The 19348-nt window shown below is 29.8% G+C and overlaps 1 protein-coding gene across 3 annotated transcripts in view; it reads left to right on the top strand.

Moving 5' to 3' along the window:
* The window catches only part of LOC129988627 (probable cationic amino acid transporter), a 225961-nt gene that overhangs the window by 194895 nt on the left and 11718 nt on the right, over positions 1 to 19348 (top strand). For all 3 annotated transcript variants that reach the window (XM_056096893.1, XM_056096894.1, XM_056096892.1), the window contains exons 3-5: positions 5211 to 5330; positions 15623 to 15933; positions 18426 to 18563. In XM_056096893.1, coding sequence (XP_055952868.1) covers positions 5211 to 5330; positions 15623 to 15933; positions 18426 to 18563 — 569 coding nt within the window. The remainder of the gene's footprint in view (positions 1 to 5210; positions 5331 to 15622; positions 15934 to 18425; positions 18564 to 19348) is intronic.

Raw genomic sequence — 19348 nt, 5'->3', positions numbered from 1 at the left:
TTGCAAATTTTGAGCTGGAGTCTCCATTATCATATTTATTAAAACTTCAGTGTCTCCAAAATTTTAATTCCATATTCTGATCTGATATCATTTAAAATTCAGAAATGAAATATGTCTGTGGTCTGAAAGCTCTGTAATTAGTTCAACTGGATAAATAACATGAAAGAAGTTTAATTAAATTTAACAGCTGAATCTCTCATGCTCCATTTTAATTACGATCCAAATAATAATAAAATATTATTCTATTTAAATTCAAATTTTTGCATCAAATTATTTGGCCTCTAACAAATATTATAAAAGTATTATTTTATTTATATCTTAGGAGAAATCTTCAAAATACATTCTGAAAATATCTCATATTTTTAAATTTTAGAGGTATAAAAGAATATACAGGTAATTAAATAATAAATTGCCATATATTTTTTGTTGTAAGCAAATTTCATTTTTTCATCACTGTTTTAAGGCAGACGATTACGTTGAAAGTTGATTTTATAAAAAAAAAATATCAATTTCTAAATTACTTTTTTTTATAAAATTGTTTGGATTTTGTTTCATTCTTTAAGAATACATTCATTCTTTTCAATCTTTAAGATGTTCCATTGATTTCCATAAATTTATTTATACAAACTTATTTACATTAAAGCTATTAATATATTTCATAATATAAGTAATAATATACAAAAAAAATGATAATTTATAACGTAAAAAATTATAAGATATAAGTGTATAATGATATTTATTTTTATAAATTTTTGTTTTATAATATAATTATATATGAAATGCTTTTTAAAAATACTCATTTTTTTTATACAATGCGAGAGACCTCAGCAATTGTAATCTAAAATTATTTGCTTAAATTTGATGTAATAATTTCTCAATTTGTTCTGTAGTTCGTGAACTATAGAATAAGACTTCAGTTCATCGAAAAAGATTTTACCATTGCGTTAACCCTTTATCGACGGGCATGTCATTTATGCATCACCAGCGAACGTCTCTCGCAACCGGATGTACTACACGTGCCTTTCTGGAAATCGAAATCATGCATATGTGCATTTTAAACTGGAAGAATTTTTCATCGTTACTACATGGTTCCCGGTGTCCATTACTGATGAAATAAATATAATTTTAGTATCCTGACCTTCAGTTTGTTCATATTCAACCTGGCATTGATATTTTACTCATCAGCTGTTGCAAGGAAAAGGGGGTAAGACTAATGTAAATAAATAGAGCTGGGTTGTGTGAATTTCCACTTGATAGAATCATTTGCGTTTTCAGATTCTTTTCTGCTTTTTTTTATTATTATTATTACTGTGTAGCTGTATCTTTTCGGGCTTTACGTCAGTTCCGTTGTATTCTTCATAGCTATCGGATTGCGTACTTTTTCTTATTACGGAAGGCCTCGATTTCGATTTATTATGGCAAAAAAAACGCGATTCGTCAGAGGAAGAACGTACTCATATTATGAATGAATTATAATCTAAAAAGGTAGGAAAATGACAAAGTTTAGACTTATTTTTTTATTTTTTTTATTTTTGTTTTCAAAGTTAGGCTTAGAGACGCAAAAACACCGTCTTGTCGCTGCGTCTAGGATAGAGGTCTCCAGTCCCGAAAGGGTTAATGGTTCATCATGTTTAAAATTCTAAAATTACATGTTATTTATCAATGGAATCCCAATATTTAAAGATGGACTACTTCTTAATTTATGAACATGGTAATAAGTTACATTCAAATTTTGAACAAATTATTTGATAAATTTCTGAATTTAAATATTTATGCTTTATGCCTTTTTTTAACCGTAAAATCCATATTTCCTAAATTTTTTAAACATTTTAAAATTTTAATTTATATATATTTTGGTTTTATTGATGTTTGTTCAATTTATTCAATGTAAAAACTTTATATTATTTTATAAGAATTTTCAAAAAATTTATCCCGAATGTAGTTATATGATTTAATTAAATGATTATGAGTTAAAAATTCCTTGCCAAACCAAAGTGGCAATTTAAAAGGGTTTCTTTTAAGAATGGAAAGCCACGTAGGGAAATTTTAGTATCCATTTATTGCTTCTTAATTTTGGCCCTTTATTTATATATTTTTAGAGCTTTGCTCCAATTTTCTAAGGTATAATTCAGAAAATTAAGGTCACTTATGATTTAAAAATGAATTTAAAAAGTCTTTAGTTTACTAAGAACTAAAAAAAAAACTTCAGCCTAATTTTTTTCCACATCAAATAAAAGAAAGGATAAGAAATATAAAGCGCATAAAGCGAAACTGCAACCGTGACTTTATCCATTCTTTGTCGGAGCAAAATATAAGCCAAAACCATCTTCATTTTCTTTCAGTTATCTATTCTTTCTTTCCATAACTTCTTTTCTTCACGTTCTTACCTATCTGTTTTCGCCTTACTTAAGAGTCAGCTCGGCTGTTTTTGTCGTCGCTCTTTCTTCTTTCCCATTGATTGCGAGGCGAAAAGTTTTATCTCTTTTTCTGCAGTGTATTTTTCGTAGATATTAGCTCCTGTCTGGCTATTGTATAAACAGAATATATCAGAAATTTTCTTTGGACCTTTTTTCATTAACTAGAAATTGTTTTTCCCTCTTAACTTTTCATTTAGAGCTATTTGAGATGTCAAAACTTTGCCATGGCACATGAATTTTGATAAGGTATACAAGATTTCCCATGCTTTTTAAGTTAACCGCTGTCTATAGCATCTTTTGATCGCCTGTACAATTTTGTCGTGTTCTTCGATGTCGATAAATTAACAACATCGTATTAGGGCTCATATACCATTCAAAATAGTATGGAATTGCACTGTAGTTTAAATATTGTATAATATTGCGCAAGGTTGGTAAAACATTTAACGGTTTCTGGTAACACATATAGAGATGAAAAGACTGAAAATGAAAAGGAAGCACACGAAGCACTGTAAGAGGTTAACCCTTAACTGGGGACGTGCGGTCTGTGAGACCCCAGGCGATGTATTTTCTGTCACCCCTATTTTATTTTTAGCTCAATTGAATGGATTGACACTGTAGCTTCCTGTTTTATGACCTTAAATACACGTGCACTTTTTCAGCAGATGTTTTTTAAAATAATTCAGTTATTTCTTCGAGCGCGGTCTCTAAGACCGCATCTCCCTGTTAGTGTCCCAGTGATAAACAAGGTTTAGCAGATGGTGCTAAAACTTGGGCCCCAAAATATCATCCAGTTTACTGATCCTTTTATGAAGCAGTGCTTCAGACACTTTTAAATGAAGCAGAAAGTGATTTTAGTGATAAGGATAATTGTACAGAAGAGTTTTTCGATAAAAGTTCGCATTTAACTGATTTTGATATGTATGTTCAAACATAATTAATTTTTCTAATGATAATGTATTTTAAAAAATTTATAAAATATATTAATATGCCAAGAGATATATATACAGAATTTATGGGTTGATTTTTATACAAGTTCTTAACCTGTATATTTTAAATGCCCTAGAAAACCGTACAATGAAAGTCACAAAAGCCGATAAAAAAAGGGCCAATTTTACCCATTGTCATTTTTTTTATTTTTCATATAATTGTTGAATTTTACATTATATTGTCTTCTATATATCTTCATATACTGTAAAAATAAATATGATTTAAAAAGTAAAAAATAATATGCTTTTTCAAGAATATTATTTATTGTAACATGTAATTTGAGAAGAAAATGTATGTTCCAACGCATTTACTTTTTTCAATGATAATATATTTTGGAAAATTTCTAAAACATATCTATATATCAAGAAAAATATCTGCAAAATATATTGGCAGTTTCTCATACTAATGCATTTATTAGTAATTTTAATTTGAGTGTAAATGAAATGCGGTCTCTTAGACCGCACCTCCCCAGTTAAGTCCTAAAATTTCCCCTCCCCAGTTAAGGGTTAAGACAGATGAGGGAGAGTCAAGTTCATGAGATAAAGGCGCTTTTATTTGCCGTTATGAGAAAAGAAAGATTTAATTCTTTTACTTAGTTTAATAGTAATGGTAGTTTTAATGCTGATTTATTTAAAAGAAGATATTATTTTTATAGAATTTAATTTTATTAACCGATAATCTAAAGTAGCTAAGGTCATTTGGAAATCATTCATTATATGCTGTTCTTAATATACACTTATGGCACCCGACAAAAAATAATAGTAATTCAAAGCTTTCGATATCTTTTCAATTTAAATTGTCAATAACACTGATGTATCCTAAACTTTTAGAATAGCAAAATCTCTATCAGGTTTGGAAGCATCTGTAGGGGAAAATTTCCAGCAATATTTTTGCGATATTAAGTTTTTTCATGAATACAATAGAAAAAGTAAACAATCATATTGAGCAGCATGATGTTGAACGAATGAATATTGAACAAATATGTTGTATTCAATATTGTATTTTTCAATATTCAATACGGCGAATGTTGTTTTAATGCCATACAATATTGCATAATATATGTAGGCTATTGGAATATTAAATTGTAAAAAAATAAAAGAGTAATGGAGCTTTTTAATAAATTATTGATGTGCAAGAAATGCATTATTGATTATTTTTGGGAAAAAGCTGTTTAAGTAAAGTAAATGTAACTAAAATAGTTGATAAAAACTTAATATAAAAATTAGTTTATTAGAATTAGTTAGATTAGTTTCTTTGTTTCTGAATTTTGCAATTAATTATTTTTATTTTTAAGCTAATAATTAAATCAAATTAAATTCATAAACACGTATATCCTTTCAAAGAATATATTTTTTTCCCTCGTAACAGAAATTTTAGTTTTTTTTCCTTCTTATATTTCATTCAGGAGAAATTCGTTCACCTACAGCTTATCAATAAATGAATCAATATCGAGTCAATAAAATTATCTAAACACTTGAAAAAAAACTTATTCAGTTTGAATTTCACACTCACTGTCAAACAAAAGGTATATATCTGAGATACGTCATTTTCTTACTTCTAAATCATGAACATAACTTCTATAATAATAATAATAATAATAATAGAGTTACTTCTTTAGATGTACTTTAAAGTTTTTCTTATTTTTAAAGGCTATATTAAATTACTATACATCAACTTAAAATCGATTTACTTCATATATCTTACCTTCACTGCACTGGATTTATCAATAATATGATAACTCTTTCTATTACAGGCTTAGTTATTATTCTTTTAGATAATTCATTAGATAATTCTTTTCTATTGCAGGCTTAGCTACAACACTTGGTTCCGGGGTGTATGCCTTGATTGCTGTCGCAGCCCACGATCATGCCGGCCCCTCTGTCGTTCTGTCCATCCTCATGGCAGCCGTCACCTCCTGTCTCGGAGGTAAGTGATCGTAAAATGCACACATTCTTATCTAATTACCAATCAACTGTCTAACATCAGCCGATATTATTGATCTTCTTTCGCTTTTAAGAAAATGTGATCATTAATGTGTCCAACAGAAAAATTGAAGTATTCCGAAATTTATAATTTGAGATGGAAACATAATTTGAATATTATTTGCGAGAATTAGAATATTTTATATAGCATGGAGATATTTGATATGAGAGTAGAAAAATATAGAACTTTGTATAATCTAAGAATTTTTAGCTTATACTAGTAGAAATTTAGGAAATTGTAATGCTAGATATTTTAGAATGTTTTGTCTAATTCCTCATAAATATTATGTAATCCATTTAAGTGGTTTTTTTTAATATTTTTCCTCCAATGAATTTTTGGATTTTAAATAATAAAACATTCCTAGACAGTAAAAGATATGTACCCTAGAATTCACTTGTCTAAAACAGAGTCGGACATAGGTTAATTAAAAGGTATTCTTAATCTAATTTGCAAATAAATAATTACAAATTCTTATTTATTAGTAAATATAAGGATATTATTAACACCATGTTTAATATAAATGATCAGTTTTTTGTCTTTTTCATTATACTGTTTAGTTATTATAAATTTGGAGCATTTACTGAAATAACATTGTATACAAACATGGATGCCTCTTAGATATTAGTAATATTAATGAGCAAATAAATAATATATTTTCGCAAATCAAATCAATCATTAACTTGTTAAGTTAAAGATATGGTAATTTCTTAAACTAAACTATTAATTTGTTAATAAAGGCCCTCATAATATGTACTTCCTAAGGCCATAAAGATACATAAATCTACCATGAATTTGAATGTTTCTCAGACGTATTTGCCTGCCGCTATAGCTTTCGATTTTTTGCATAAAATTAACTTCTAATAAATGCACAATCGCACTAAAAATAGCACCACCTTGAGGCGAGAGACAGGAACTATAACAATTCGATTATTCTTTGTACCAAAAAGTGAATACATGCTTATGTTTTGAAACTCTTCAATTCCTTTACAAATTGTAAGTAATTTGTAAAGTAATTGGTTTTTGTAAGTAATTGGTTAATATGACACCCCTGTAAAAAAGAAACCATTACCTGTTTTTAAATCATTTATATTTATTATTTTTTAAAAAGATCTAATTGGTGTCAAAAATGTATCTTTTTTTACCATAAATGTCTGCGTGTTTTTTGCAATAAAGTATGTAGGGGTTGTAGTGACCTGGTGGTATATTCTGAGCTTCGGAGTCGGTGGTTTCCAGTTTTAAATCCCGATTTTATTAAGAAATTACGTGTATGCAGTTCTGTCGTACGCTAATTCGGCGATGGCAAATACTGTCCTTCTGAATTGTATTAGTTTAGAGAAAGCCGTCGCCTCAGATGTGTCCTCGTAACCTGATCATGGTTCGAAATTATGAGGCTCATCTCATCTCAAAATTCACCCATATTTATTCAAAACAGCACATAAATAGAAGTAAATTGAACTGTAATCAAGTTCCCTTATTTAAAATGAAGCAGCAACAATACTGACCATCTGCATGGAAGTGTCTGGGCTCAAAAAATCTTTGAGCAATATTTTGGGGACCTCAAAGATAAAACAAAGAATTTAAATTTGCTTAATTCATATTTGGTGACTTTTGTAGAACAATACAAACAACTTTTGAAGTATATATATAGTTCTGAGCATCATAATTAGAAAAGTTTAATAATCCCCAAAATTGCTACACAATGAAATTTTATTTCTAACTATCACCATAATTTTCACGTATCATCTTGTCGATAAGTTATTACAATAATTCGATGTGAATTCATAGAAAAATATCATCTGTGTCTAAAATGTGAAATTTTTGTTTGTTTATTTAATTAGTTCGACATTAGGTTATACTATAACAACTCTCCAAAATAAAATAATACTTGCGAGCTGCGAGCAAACATAAAAAATATAAGATAAAAGTTAAGCTTTTCTGTTTCAAATTTGTAAACTTGCTCTCTAAAAGAGAAATTATACAATTTTTAGTACATCATTTTAAAATGATGGATTTTGATGTAACAAGGATTTTCGATGCCCTCGAATAATTAACCCTTTAATTATACTTCACACCACGATCCAGAATCTTATTTCCTTTTTTTTCATCTTTATTTTAAATTAAATTTTCATCAAAGTTCCATTGAGCAGAAAGTTAATTACCGTAATCCATCACAGATTGTCAGAAGCTATACAATTTAATAATGCTTGTTAAAGTTTTCGTGTAAATTTTACTCCCGAGCTATTTAAGATTTGTTTCCATGTGATCAAAATAGCTGGGCAAGATTTTAAACATTATTTTCATCTTAGAATTTGAAAAGATTATTGTTATTTAATCATACGTCAAACTGCATTAAAGAGGCTTTGCTTGACAGCAAAAAGCTTACAAGGCTATAGTATTTAAGAATGATAGTTTATATCAATCCTACTAAAAATGATACTGTATCTCAATTACTCTAATCAGTCATAACTTTTTAAAAAACAACGAAGTTGAAAAATTTATCAAAACTTTTAATGTTTCATACTTGTCTGCTGCTTAAAAAATGCTCGAACGTTCTTGAAATTATCTGTGAAAGAGTTAGTACTTCATTGTAGCAAATTATATGATTAGTTTAACAATATTTTTCAAAAGAGAAAAGAATTGAAGTTAAAACTAGATAAAGTAAAGTTTAGCAGAAAGAACTACATAAATAATTAAGACATCGTGAATAATATAAGCTTTACTGAAAACAGTGTGTTCGTTTTTTATGTTTTTGATTATTATTAAGAACTGTACAGAGATATTTAAAACTTTAGTTCTGTAAGTTATATGGAAAAAAATCTGATCTGCCATTCAATATTTATTAACCCTTATGTTCATTTTGTATAGTGTACCATACATACAACTTTATAAAAATGTACTACCACTATAAAATAATTTTTAACTTAGTTTTATTAAACACAACATTTGTTCTTACACATTTTTATATATACGTATATACCTATATACATTTTTTTTTTTTTTTTTGCTTTTCTTCAAAAAAGCAATCTTGCCAAGATAAGGGTTAAAGATTTTTTTTTTAATTTTATCTTTCTAAAAAAATATAAAAAGTGCTTTTTCTGATGATTGAAATAATTTTAGAATTAGAATTTTAATTATAACTTTTAATAATTAATTTTTTTTTCAAATTTTTAAATTTATGAATTGTATATAGATCAGAAGCAAAAGTATATTAGCTGAAGACCGTTTCTATCTAGAAATAAGGATAATAAATTAATAATAAACTAAGAAATAAGGATAATAAACTAATAACAGACCACGGATTAGACAGTATTTTCAACTGTTCCTCTGAATAAAAAATGAGATTTTTCAATTTATTATTGTTAGTTCGCCCATGTTATCACCTAGCCGTCTTAGGAGACCAATTGATTCGCTAAGAACACTGATTGTGGTTACTTTCATTTCAATTTCTTATATAGAACATGATGCTCTGGATTGATGCCAGGAAAAAAACGGGAGTAGTTCCCCCAAAACTTTATCTCAAGTTCTCTAATAAAGGTGTTACCCCCCACTCACTTCTCGCAAAACCACGTGTATGACAGAGAATGCCTTGTATGGTATTGCCGTATAAATAGTAACGAAATATTTTTAGTGTGAATTTAGCATTTTTACTGAATCTATCTTTGAGAATGAAAGTGAGGTTACAGCAAAGAATAAAGCAAAAGCACCGTGCTATTAGGTAGAAATGGGACATCATATGACATGGTTTCATTACAGAGACTGAAGGCTCATGAATACAATAAACACAACAGATGTCTCTGTTATTTTAGAAGTAACTCTAAAATAAATCAGCGTATACCTCTATCGCAATTCAATGCTTCAAATTTATTTCTTAAGGGGATCCTAAATATGAAATTATATGTAAGAGATTCAAATAAAGTTAACCCTATCCCCTAATCTAGGAAAAATAGTCAGCAAAAGTATTAAATTGATGGAAATAAACCATTCAAATATATTCATTACATCCTCTAGCAAAACATGTTATACTGAAGTTTCTGCCTTATTTCTCCGCTAAATAGAAAACTCTGTTACCTTCTCTAAGCAAATATCTAAGAGATGAAGTGAACACCTTACTGAAATCGGATACCAATATTGGAGAAGCTATTGCCATTTCTACAGATCTCAAGGGGGAGATCTACGAAATGAACCATTCAGTGCTGATCCTGTACTTGGAATCGGGAAACTAATTAAGGCTACCTCATACAGAAGAATAGAAATCTACGAACTTCTGTTCTCATTCTACAAATACCCATAATCCTAATACAAGGCTAATTACTGCATTTAACCTTGGAAATTAACTGAAAGAGATGAATTAATGGAGTGCTTTTCGAGTAGAAAATGAAAAATGAGCATTAGGTTCCATTCTCCAGTGAATAATGATCCAAAATGTAACATTTAAACTGTAGAATTTTAATCTAAACATAATATTCCGAATAAAATTTAGAAAATAGCCCTATTGTTGCTTTAAAACAAAACATCAATATATAACTCTACACCCCTCCCCCCCCCCCCTCGAATAAAATTTAGATTAAGACGAAAACTTTCGTCTCTTTCGATAGATTTAAACCTTTTTTCTTTGTTTTTAAAATAAAATTTCTCTATTTAACCCCTGTTATATAATTATTCTTTTCTCCTTCTGTTCTATCACCCCCAGTAATGAAAATGAATTTGTGTGTATCTGTGTGCTGGCCTGACAGTTAGCCCTTGTTGCGAATTGGCATGAGTGAGTATAGAACCTGGGAACTTGTGGTTCGCAGTCCAGTAACATAGCCATGATACAAAAGCAAGTGTTCGTGCAGCGTAGTTGTTAACTGGCTTATACGATTTCACCACAGACTCTACCTCCAGTGAGTCGGAGGTGAGACGAACGATATGGCTGCTGAGTGGTGATGTATTTAGCTATTGATTCAAATGCGCCTGTACCCATTTGAGTAGCGCCAAGCGTTATGGCGAGCGTGTTTGGGTTGCTGCATCAAGTGAGTCTGACGACTTTGGTTGCGGGTAGATGGCGCCACAACAGATGTACGAAGGTTAAGGTTCATCGTCTGAGGTTGCCAATTTAGGGCATTGGATTGAGTGAGGATAGAACCTGGGACCTTGTGGTTCGCAGTTCAGTGACATGACCATGATACAAAAGTAATTGCTCTTGCAGCGTAGTTGTTAACTGGCTTATAAGCTTTCACCACAACCTAGAATTACCAAATTCAATCCAGATATAGTTTCGTAATTGATAATGTACATATCGATGCGAAACGCTTGAAATTTTGATCTTAATATTAGTTAATTAAAATTTCGGATTTCGTGAATAACTCCCGAAAATATTATTTCACAAAATTGAATTTTATCTCACTTTAAAATTTAAAAAATAACCTCTTAAATATTCTCAAGAGTCTTCAAAAATTTTCCTGATTTTATTTTCGATTTTTGAACTGAAATTCAAACGGTTTCATTTTTCCCATCAAATATTTTATCTCGTGATTTTCTTTCAATATTCTACTATTTCCAAATCTAAGGAAAAATGATTCTATTTTATATATATAAGCTAAATATGATGCACAGGAAAGTGAAATTACAGTGCCGTTAAAATTAAAGGAAAATTTATAAGGCGATTCCGTTTTAATTGCACCATGTTGCTTGGAACTTAATTTTGTTAGAATGGGGCATATAAGCAATAAAAATACAACAAAGTAGGTTATTAAAATCACACGTCATTAATATATCATAATTTGATACTTAAAAATATTTTCTTAGAAAATTACTGAGAATTCAGTTATTCAGTTATGCTCAAAAAATTTAATTGAGAGTAAACACATCCAAAACTGTCGGCAAATTAATTTATGACACTATGTCACTACGAAACAAGCAATTTTGATAAAAGGGCAGAAAAACTCTTTTTATATTCTGGATTGATTCTGGTCGCCTTACACCTCCGTAGATTTATTATTTTTACTTCTATGGCATAATGCATTAATTAGAATAAATTGTATAAAATAAAACAAGAGATTAATGTTATATCGGGTGGTATTTGGGTTGGTTCTGGAAGACAAATTAAGCTATGAAAGAGTAGCAGTTGCTCACCTATTTTAAAGTAAGGGGGAAATAATTTCCCCTTACGTTAAACCCGTCAGAACGTAAAATCTTTAAGATATGTTACGTAAAACTGTAAGAAGTCATCAATAAAATGCTTTTAGGTTCCTTTTATTTCTCTTCATAGGTTTATAAGCTGCTATCATCTGTTTTGCAGCTGATTTCATTTCTTCGAAACATTCTGTGGAAAAGGGCTTTATTTCAGTAGAATTAAAATATATGTTTTTTTATATTTTTATATTTTTAATAATAAATTAATAACTTATTGATAAATTGCTTAAGTCTCCGATAGAATTCCCACCTACTTCGTGATTACGATTAAGTTTAGAGTTCCCTCTTTCGGTTCCGTACAGCACAATGAAATTTTGGGAAACAGGACCATCATTGCAGAAGGCTTACAAAGCAGTTTTAATGTTAAATTTGGCTAAATCCTAGGAACGGGTACCGCCAAATTTGGCGCAAACTTTAAAGATAAAGTCACCAGCGTCTCTTGAAAATAGTCATAATATTGAGAAATAAAATTAATTCTGAAGATTACAGCGTCCGTGGGGCTTGGCGAGAAAAATTTGGCAGAAAATCGCCAAATGGTACCCATTCCTAGAACTGTACCTTAAATTTTAGGAAGGAACTGAGTTTACCTTACTGTTTTCAGAAAATGAATATTCGAATTTTCTAGAAATGCTTCTTTATCGTTGTCCTTTAAATAATAATAATTTATTAAATAAAAATTGTCTTTAACGATATTTTGAAACAGTAGTATATTAATCAAGAAAATAAAGCTAATAAGCCCTTTGTTACTTAACTTTCTTATTACACAAATTTCCTTCCTTAAAATATTTTAAAAAGTCATAAACTGCAATTGCTATATATAAGAACCTTAATAGTAAATGTAGAATATTGAATGATATTAAAAAATATTCGAATGTTGTTGAATCATGTATAGCATAATATCACACAACATTAGGTAATATTATGGAACATACTAATAGGAACCAATAGGAAATAAACAATTTAATTCATCCTATCAAGAAATTTATTAATTACAATGAAACGTATAAGATGATATTTTTTATTAAACTTACCAGTTCTAAATATATGCTTCTGTTAAAAAAATTCTTTATAATTTATAGCATCAGTCACTGATATGAATTAATTCCTAAGTTGATATCTAAATGGAATTCCTGCTGAACAACAATGACTATGTGTTTTACCTTAGACATATTATTTTACATTATGCAACAGTTCTTTGTTATAACTAGATATGGAATTACGATTATCTAATTTGAAGTTGAACCACAGTGAGCAATTATTCTGTAGATAGTTTGGCTTGTGTCTATTGTGTTTGCTAACAGCTAATAAAATGATACACTTAAATAATATCAGATGCAAAGATCGATATTGAATTTAAAGTTGTGAAATTAAAGTACAAGATAATTAGTGATATTTGGAAATGGTTGATATCCATTACTTACCCGTATCACGTGTTGATTGTAATGTTAGCTACTACATGTATCCACGGAACTTTACAGAAAATACATTTCCAATCAACTAACCCCCAGGAATAAAGTGAATTAGTTGCCGAGTATATACAGGGTGGTCAAAAAAAACTTCCCCTATATATGAAACCCTAGCGGCCTATCCACTCAACCAATCGAACCAAAATTTGAGACATGGTTGTTTGAAGGTATGCGCTGGAGATTGTGATGATTCTAAACAACGCAGAACTCACGGTTACGGTTACAGTGAGAGAATTTTGAAATTTTCGAATGACAACACCCACTTTTTGCTTGCGCAAATTGATTAGCGTATTGAAAAACCACAAATGGCGTTGGAACGATTAGCGTGTGACGAAAATTGCCGCCGTAAAGCAAAGAAGAGCAGTATAAAGGAATAATGACAACACAGAGAGGAAAGAGAAAAAAAAGTTTTTATTGGAATGGCAAGTTATAATTACAGATTTTCCACGTGTTCATCTTCGCAGGTGACAACGCATTGCATTGCAACGTATCGCATCTTGCAATTCTGACACAGTTGCAGAATTCCATTATTCCTGAATTGCAACAACGAAATGTCATTAGGGACATTGAATGGATGCAAGAGGGGGCTCCTCCACACGTCGCCCAGTGTGTTCGACCAGCGCTGCAACAACACTTTGGTGACAGAGTCATCTCTAGTAACTTTGCAGTTTTTTTTTTTTTTTTTGTTTAGAATCATCACAATCTCCAGCGCATACCTTCAAACAACCATGTCTGAAATTTTGGTTCGATTGGTTGAGCGGACAGGCCACTAGGGTTTCATATATAGAGGAAGATTTTTTTTACCACCCTGTATTTCGATATCACAGTATCTTTGATAGAAAATTTGATTTAAACAAATATTTGCCATTAGCGCTTTCTTTTAAACCTTTGAAATGTCCACTCTATATTATAAAATTTCCACGATGGCCTGATGACAAACTTTTGGATTCAAGATCTGCGAGGGTGCAAGTTTAGAACATCAAAGTTCATCATCATCAAAGTTCAAGCATTATATTATAACTGGATTCAAGAGGGAAATTAAATATTCTCTCACCATTATTGTGGACGTTTAAGAGGTTAAGCTGAGTTGTTGTACTTGTCGTCTGACCATTATTGGAAACGATTTGATTCACTACTTAAATAATAAACTGAGAAATTAATATAATCACTTGAAAATTTACGAACATAACATCCGAATAAATGAGCAGTCGATATTCGATTTAATTCAGATTGCGCTAATAAATTTGGTTGGAGTTCACTAAGATTGTAAAATATATGAATGAAATAAAGTAAATAGTTACTCTTCCCCATAATAATTATAGAAATATTATCTGACGAATGATAAATAATGAATTAATTTCAAAGTTTATTACTTTCATGTCACGTTTTGGAGGTATTAATTTTAGAATATTATGTATATCGTTCAACATATTTCTAATAAGATAGCTTTCCTTATAATAAAATCTTCTCATATTTGATTACTTCGTAACTCTGCAATAACATGTATGACAGAATTAGCTATTTAAGTGCAGTTTTAAGATCTCTAATAAATACTTAAGATTTGTTGCATCTAAATTTCATGTCTAATCTAAATTTCAAAGACGATAACTACATAATAAGTAAACTGAGATACATGTTCTTAAATAAAGAAATGTTACTGATTATTGGTGGAATGATGATGATACAACATGTTTACTAAAGTATAAACTTTTAGACTAGTTCTAGATTTTACCATTTCCCATATATATATCATGTTTTTCTTCATGCCATGAATTTCTGCTTTTCACCACTATAAACCTTAAAATATAAGCAAAACAAAAAAATGCCCTTCATTACCATTTTGTATCTTTTAATAATATATGTCTTAAAATTTAAATAAAATGCAAACATTCTTTGTGCACTTAAACAATTTGTACACATTAATAAAAACGAATCTTTCATGAAATCCCATTATAAACTGTCTTACAGTAACTTAACAGTCTTAACAGTTAACATTATAACTGTCTTACGGTAATACAGAATACGGTCATCATACTAATGGGATAACTGCCGGACCTTGAGAGTTATTACTCACTGTGGAGCAATATATTAATCATTTTTTTAGTATTTGTTATGTCTACTAAGTGGCCACGTTCTATTCTACCTTAATAAACATAGTTGTTTAAAAGAATATGCCAACAATTTTTGAATAAATATGGATTGCTTACAAGAGGATTAAAAGGTATTTCCAGTGATAGTTTTCAAGAAATCATGGAGCAAATACTCCTTAATACTTTGTATAGAATATTTATTCATATATTTCACAAAATTTATCAAACTACAGTTGTAATGTAAGTATATAAACTAAGAATCTTATTGAGAATTATCATCAAAAAATAGATGAGAGACATATAAATGAGAAATACAAGTACACATGTATTGTTACCAATCTCCAATATTGATTTTTGTGAAGTTAGTCTGCCTGAAGGATGCTGAATGGATGTTTGGTGATCCTAACTAATCAAACTTGGAATAGGGTTAGGGTTGAGTTAAGAGCTATACCTTAGTTTGTAATTTTTATATTATCAAATTCTTCATTTTTTTTTTTTACTGTAGGCCTTTGCTATTCGGAAGTTGTGACAAGATTCCCTAAAGGTGGTTCTGCGTACTCCTACGTCTATGCTACAGTTGGTGAAGTTTTCGCTTTCTTCGTTGGTTGGGGGATGATACTGGAGTACAGTGTAGGTACAGCCCTGGCGGCGAAGGCTTGCAGCCAGTACTTGGACGTCGTACTGGATAGAAAGCTTTCACACTTATTGCAGCAACATCTCGGCCATCTGAGCATTAGAGGTCTTGACACCTTCCTGGATCTTCCATCAGTGGCTGTCATGCTCTTAGCTTGCATTGTTTTCATCATATCATTTAAAGTAAGTAGACCTCAAGGGTAATTCATAAATCCATTTAAACAATACTGGACGGAGTTATATCTTCGAACATTAACTACGCAATTCCTTATAAGCTGATACGAAATATATGAATAAATAATATTTAAAATAATTATAAATTTCCTAAATAAATCCTGCATTTCGATGGAAAAAAGAACTCTATGAAGTAAAGTATGCAGAATTTAATTTATTGCCAACTATCTAGTAACACAATATCAATTATAATTACTCCTTTATTGAATAATATTACGGATTTCGAAAACAAAATCTAGAAATCATATACATTATCTTGATGGCATCAGAATTTCGCATTACTTCTTTAAGTTCCTTAATATTGAACTTTTAAATCTAGCTTCTCTTATCCTGAATATTAACTCCTCTAACTATTGATCTATTTTATAGAGGGCTTTTATTTAAAATTTAACATTAATATAGCATTAGAATGTAACATAAGAATTAAATGAAATAAGTTTAGTACAAATTTCTGCGCCTGTGAAGCAAAGAGCTCAATATTATTCCTCTATGAAATAATAAAGAGAACGAAAATCCTAATTTGGAGATAATGCAAGCAAATTTTATTGTTGAAAAAAAAAGAAACAACTGAAAAATTTGATGGAACAATGGAATTTCAATTTAATCATGAAAATAGAAACATTTTTCCTTAATACGTATCAAATTAAATTTTAATATCAAAAAGAATTGTATAGAAATATAATTATATCTCTATTTTATAAAGAAATGAGCTTTATTCGCTACGTGATTGGTAGATAGTTTAACATATAATCCATAATATTTTGGGTTTGTTTTGTCAGTATTGTTTGAAATATTTAATGAAAATTACTATTACTTACATAGTAGGTATTTATATTGCAGTTGGAGGTGAAATGAGGACAAGAAAGGAGAAATGAAACTTTAATTAATTGCTTAATCATCTGAATGCCTAACCAATATATGTATTGAGCCTGCATTGTTTAATTAATTAGTTGTGGGGCATCCAGCGACGTTAGACGAAGAAAAAGTGCGAAAACATACTCGAGTCTGTCAATTTGAAAGAAAAAAAATCATGAAACTGCTAAGTTAACTGCAAGACTTAAAAAATTGAATCAATGTTTAGATATTGAAGGGAATCAATCCATCAAGAAACCCATTAACTTGAAGGCATGTATGATTCGAAATCACATTGGGATTGCGGAGGGAAGGAAAACAGGGTTGAAGAATCTTAGTAATCAATAACAAAAATTTCAAATTTTTGGATTGCTTGAAACTTATTTTTGTGAGATACTTTTGGTATCTCACAAAAAGATACAAGAACCTTAATAATTGGTAGTTACTCTACCCTTGTCATGGGCCCTTTTATACAAAACTGTTGATTTCTATAAAAGGTATACTATCAAACATTCATCTTCATATATATGTAATGATATTTTAATTCTAATTTCAATTTAATTAATTTCCAAGATTTTATCTTAATTAAGCCCATAGTAACTTCATTCTAAAAATATTCTTTTATTTCGTGATCCAATGCAATTCCACTTTCGGTTTAATTAATCCCTTTGTAAAAATAATGCGCCATCAGTACTACGTATCAAATGAAAGTGATACTTCGGTGCCCTTGAAAAGATGTCAAAAGTCACCACGTGTATTGAATTGGCAGCGCGTGGCTGGAAATCCTATGTTATATAAGACTAATGATATGTTATATAAGACTAATGATCATTTGGTTCATCCCTTTCTGCCTTCTGCTTTTGTGCCGCCTGCGTTTTCTTGTAAAAAAATTATGGCTGTCTCGTAGAGAGAATAAAACGAAATTAAAAATACCAAGTCTTTTCACTGCTTCGAACCTGCATTCTACTTCAACCAAAATAATGTTACATATTATTTAGTCGACATGATTCGCAAATATTATATATATATACTCTTAATCTAATTTAAATCCTAATTAATTTCCTAATTTTTATCTTAATTTAGCCCGTATTGACCCCATTCTAAAATGTTCCCTTATTTCCTAATCCACTTCGAGGTTTTTATTTAATTAATTCTACACACACTCTATAAAACTGCTGAATTCAGCATGTTCTCACACTCTAAGTGAAGGGATACAAATCCCTAATGCTTACAACATTCTTTTAAGGTTACCCAAGATTCCCTTTCCAATATCCATACATGGCACCTATCAAAATCTCATTTTTAAATCACTGAAGGAAAAAGTTTCTACCTCTTTTGTGCTTTTGTATCTCATTGTATACTGACATCGCTTATCGTTTTTTGCCTGTACAAATTATGCATCCCTGATGAAATAAATGGAAGTTAAAATTTCAGAATTTTTTTTCTTTTCGGCTACACATCTACTAAAATACGTTTTCTTATATAGATTTGACGAACAATACCATTTTACTAAAAATGTTACATCTATTGAAAAAGGAAATTTTATATAATGGATTGATTTATTCTACTAATTGTTTCCTTTCTTGCAGGCGTTGTGCTCACTAAACAATGTATTTGTTGTGATTAACCTCCTAGTGATATCTGGAACAGTAGTGATTGGTATATTTAACATGGACTCGGAGAATTGGATAGCTGGACTGGGATTCTTCCCAGGTGGCGTTACTGGGGTAAGAATTTCTGGTTTTTATAAATTCGAGCCAAAACATTCAATTGTCAGTCTTTGCTTTAATTGTATTAACATTTTATCCCTGAAAATAATTTATTAAAATAATTTAATATTTTTAAAAATATTTACAATTTGATCATCATTCCAGTACCGTGCTATTAAATCAAATTGAGAGTTACTTTATATCCATCCAGATACTATATTTGCGATCACAAAATGAATATGGCAATGCGTTTATGCTATGGCTTTTTCAATTGTAGATAATGAATTTTCATAATTACTCGTTGTTATTATTACTTAAGTTAGATTTTGGTTTATCGTCTATCCTCTTCAAAAATGAAGCAATCTTGTTATCATGTGAGAACATGATGCTGGTTAGGGTTTTTTGAAGTTCGAAATCGCGTAGGCAATGAATAAAGCATAAATGGCAATTTTCATTATCATCTTTTAATCGTATATATTTTTTTACCTGCTTTTACCAGTATTGCATTATTATTATATATGCTTCTTTGAAATCAGATGCGATTCAAAAAGGTTTACCTGCTTTTACCAGTATTTCTTTATTATTACGTACGCTTCTTTGATTGCAGATGCGTTTTTAAAAAGTTGACAAAGAGCTGTGATATCATAGCTGTTATTTCATCCCAAAATGTTTCGAGCTCCAAAACTTTGTTTGCCAGCTAGAAAAATTGAAAATGAAAGTTTAAAAAAAATTATCATTATATTATATACATACACATACAGAGAGAGAGATCGATAGAGAAGTCTCGTGATTGTTTCAAACCG

Source organism: Argiope bruennichi, chromosome 10 (genome assembly GCF_947563725.1).
Source record: "Argiope bruennichi chromosome 10, qqArgBrue1.1, whole genome shotgun sequence".
In the NCBI taxonomy this organism is placed as follows: Eukaryota; Metazoa; Arthropoda; class Arachnida; order Araneae; family Araneidae; genus Argiope; species Argiope bruennichi.
The sequence above is the reverse complement of the archived record's forward strand: the minus strand, read 5'-3'. Positions and strand labels throughout refer to the sequence as shown.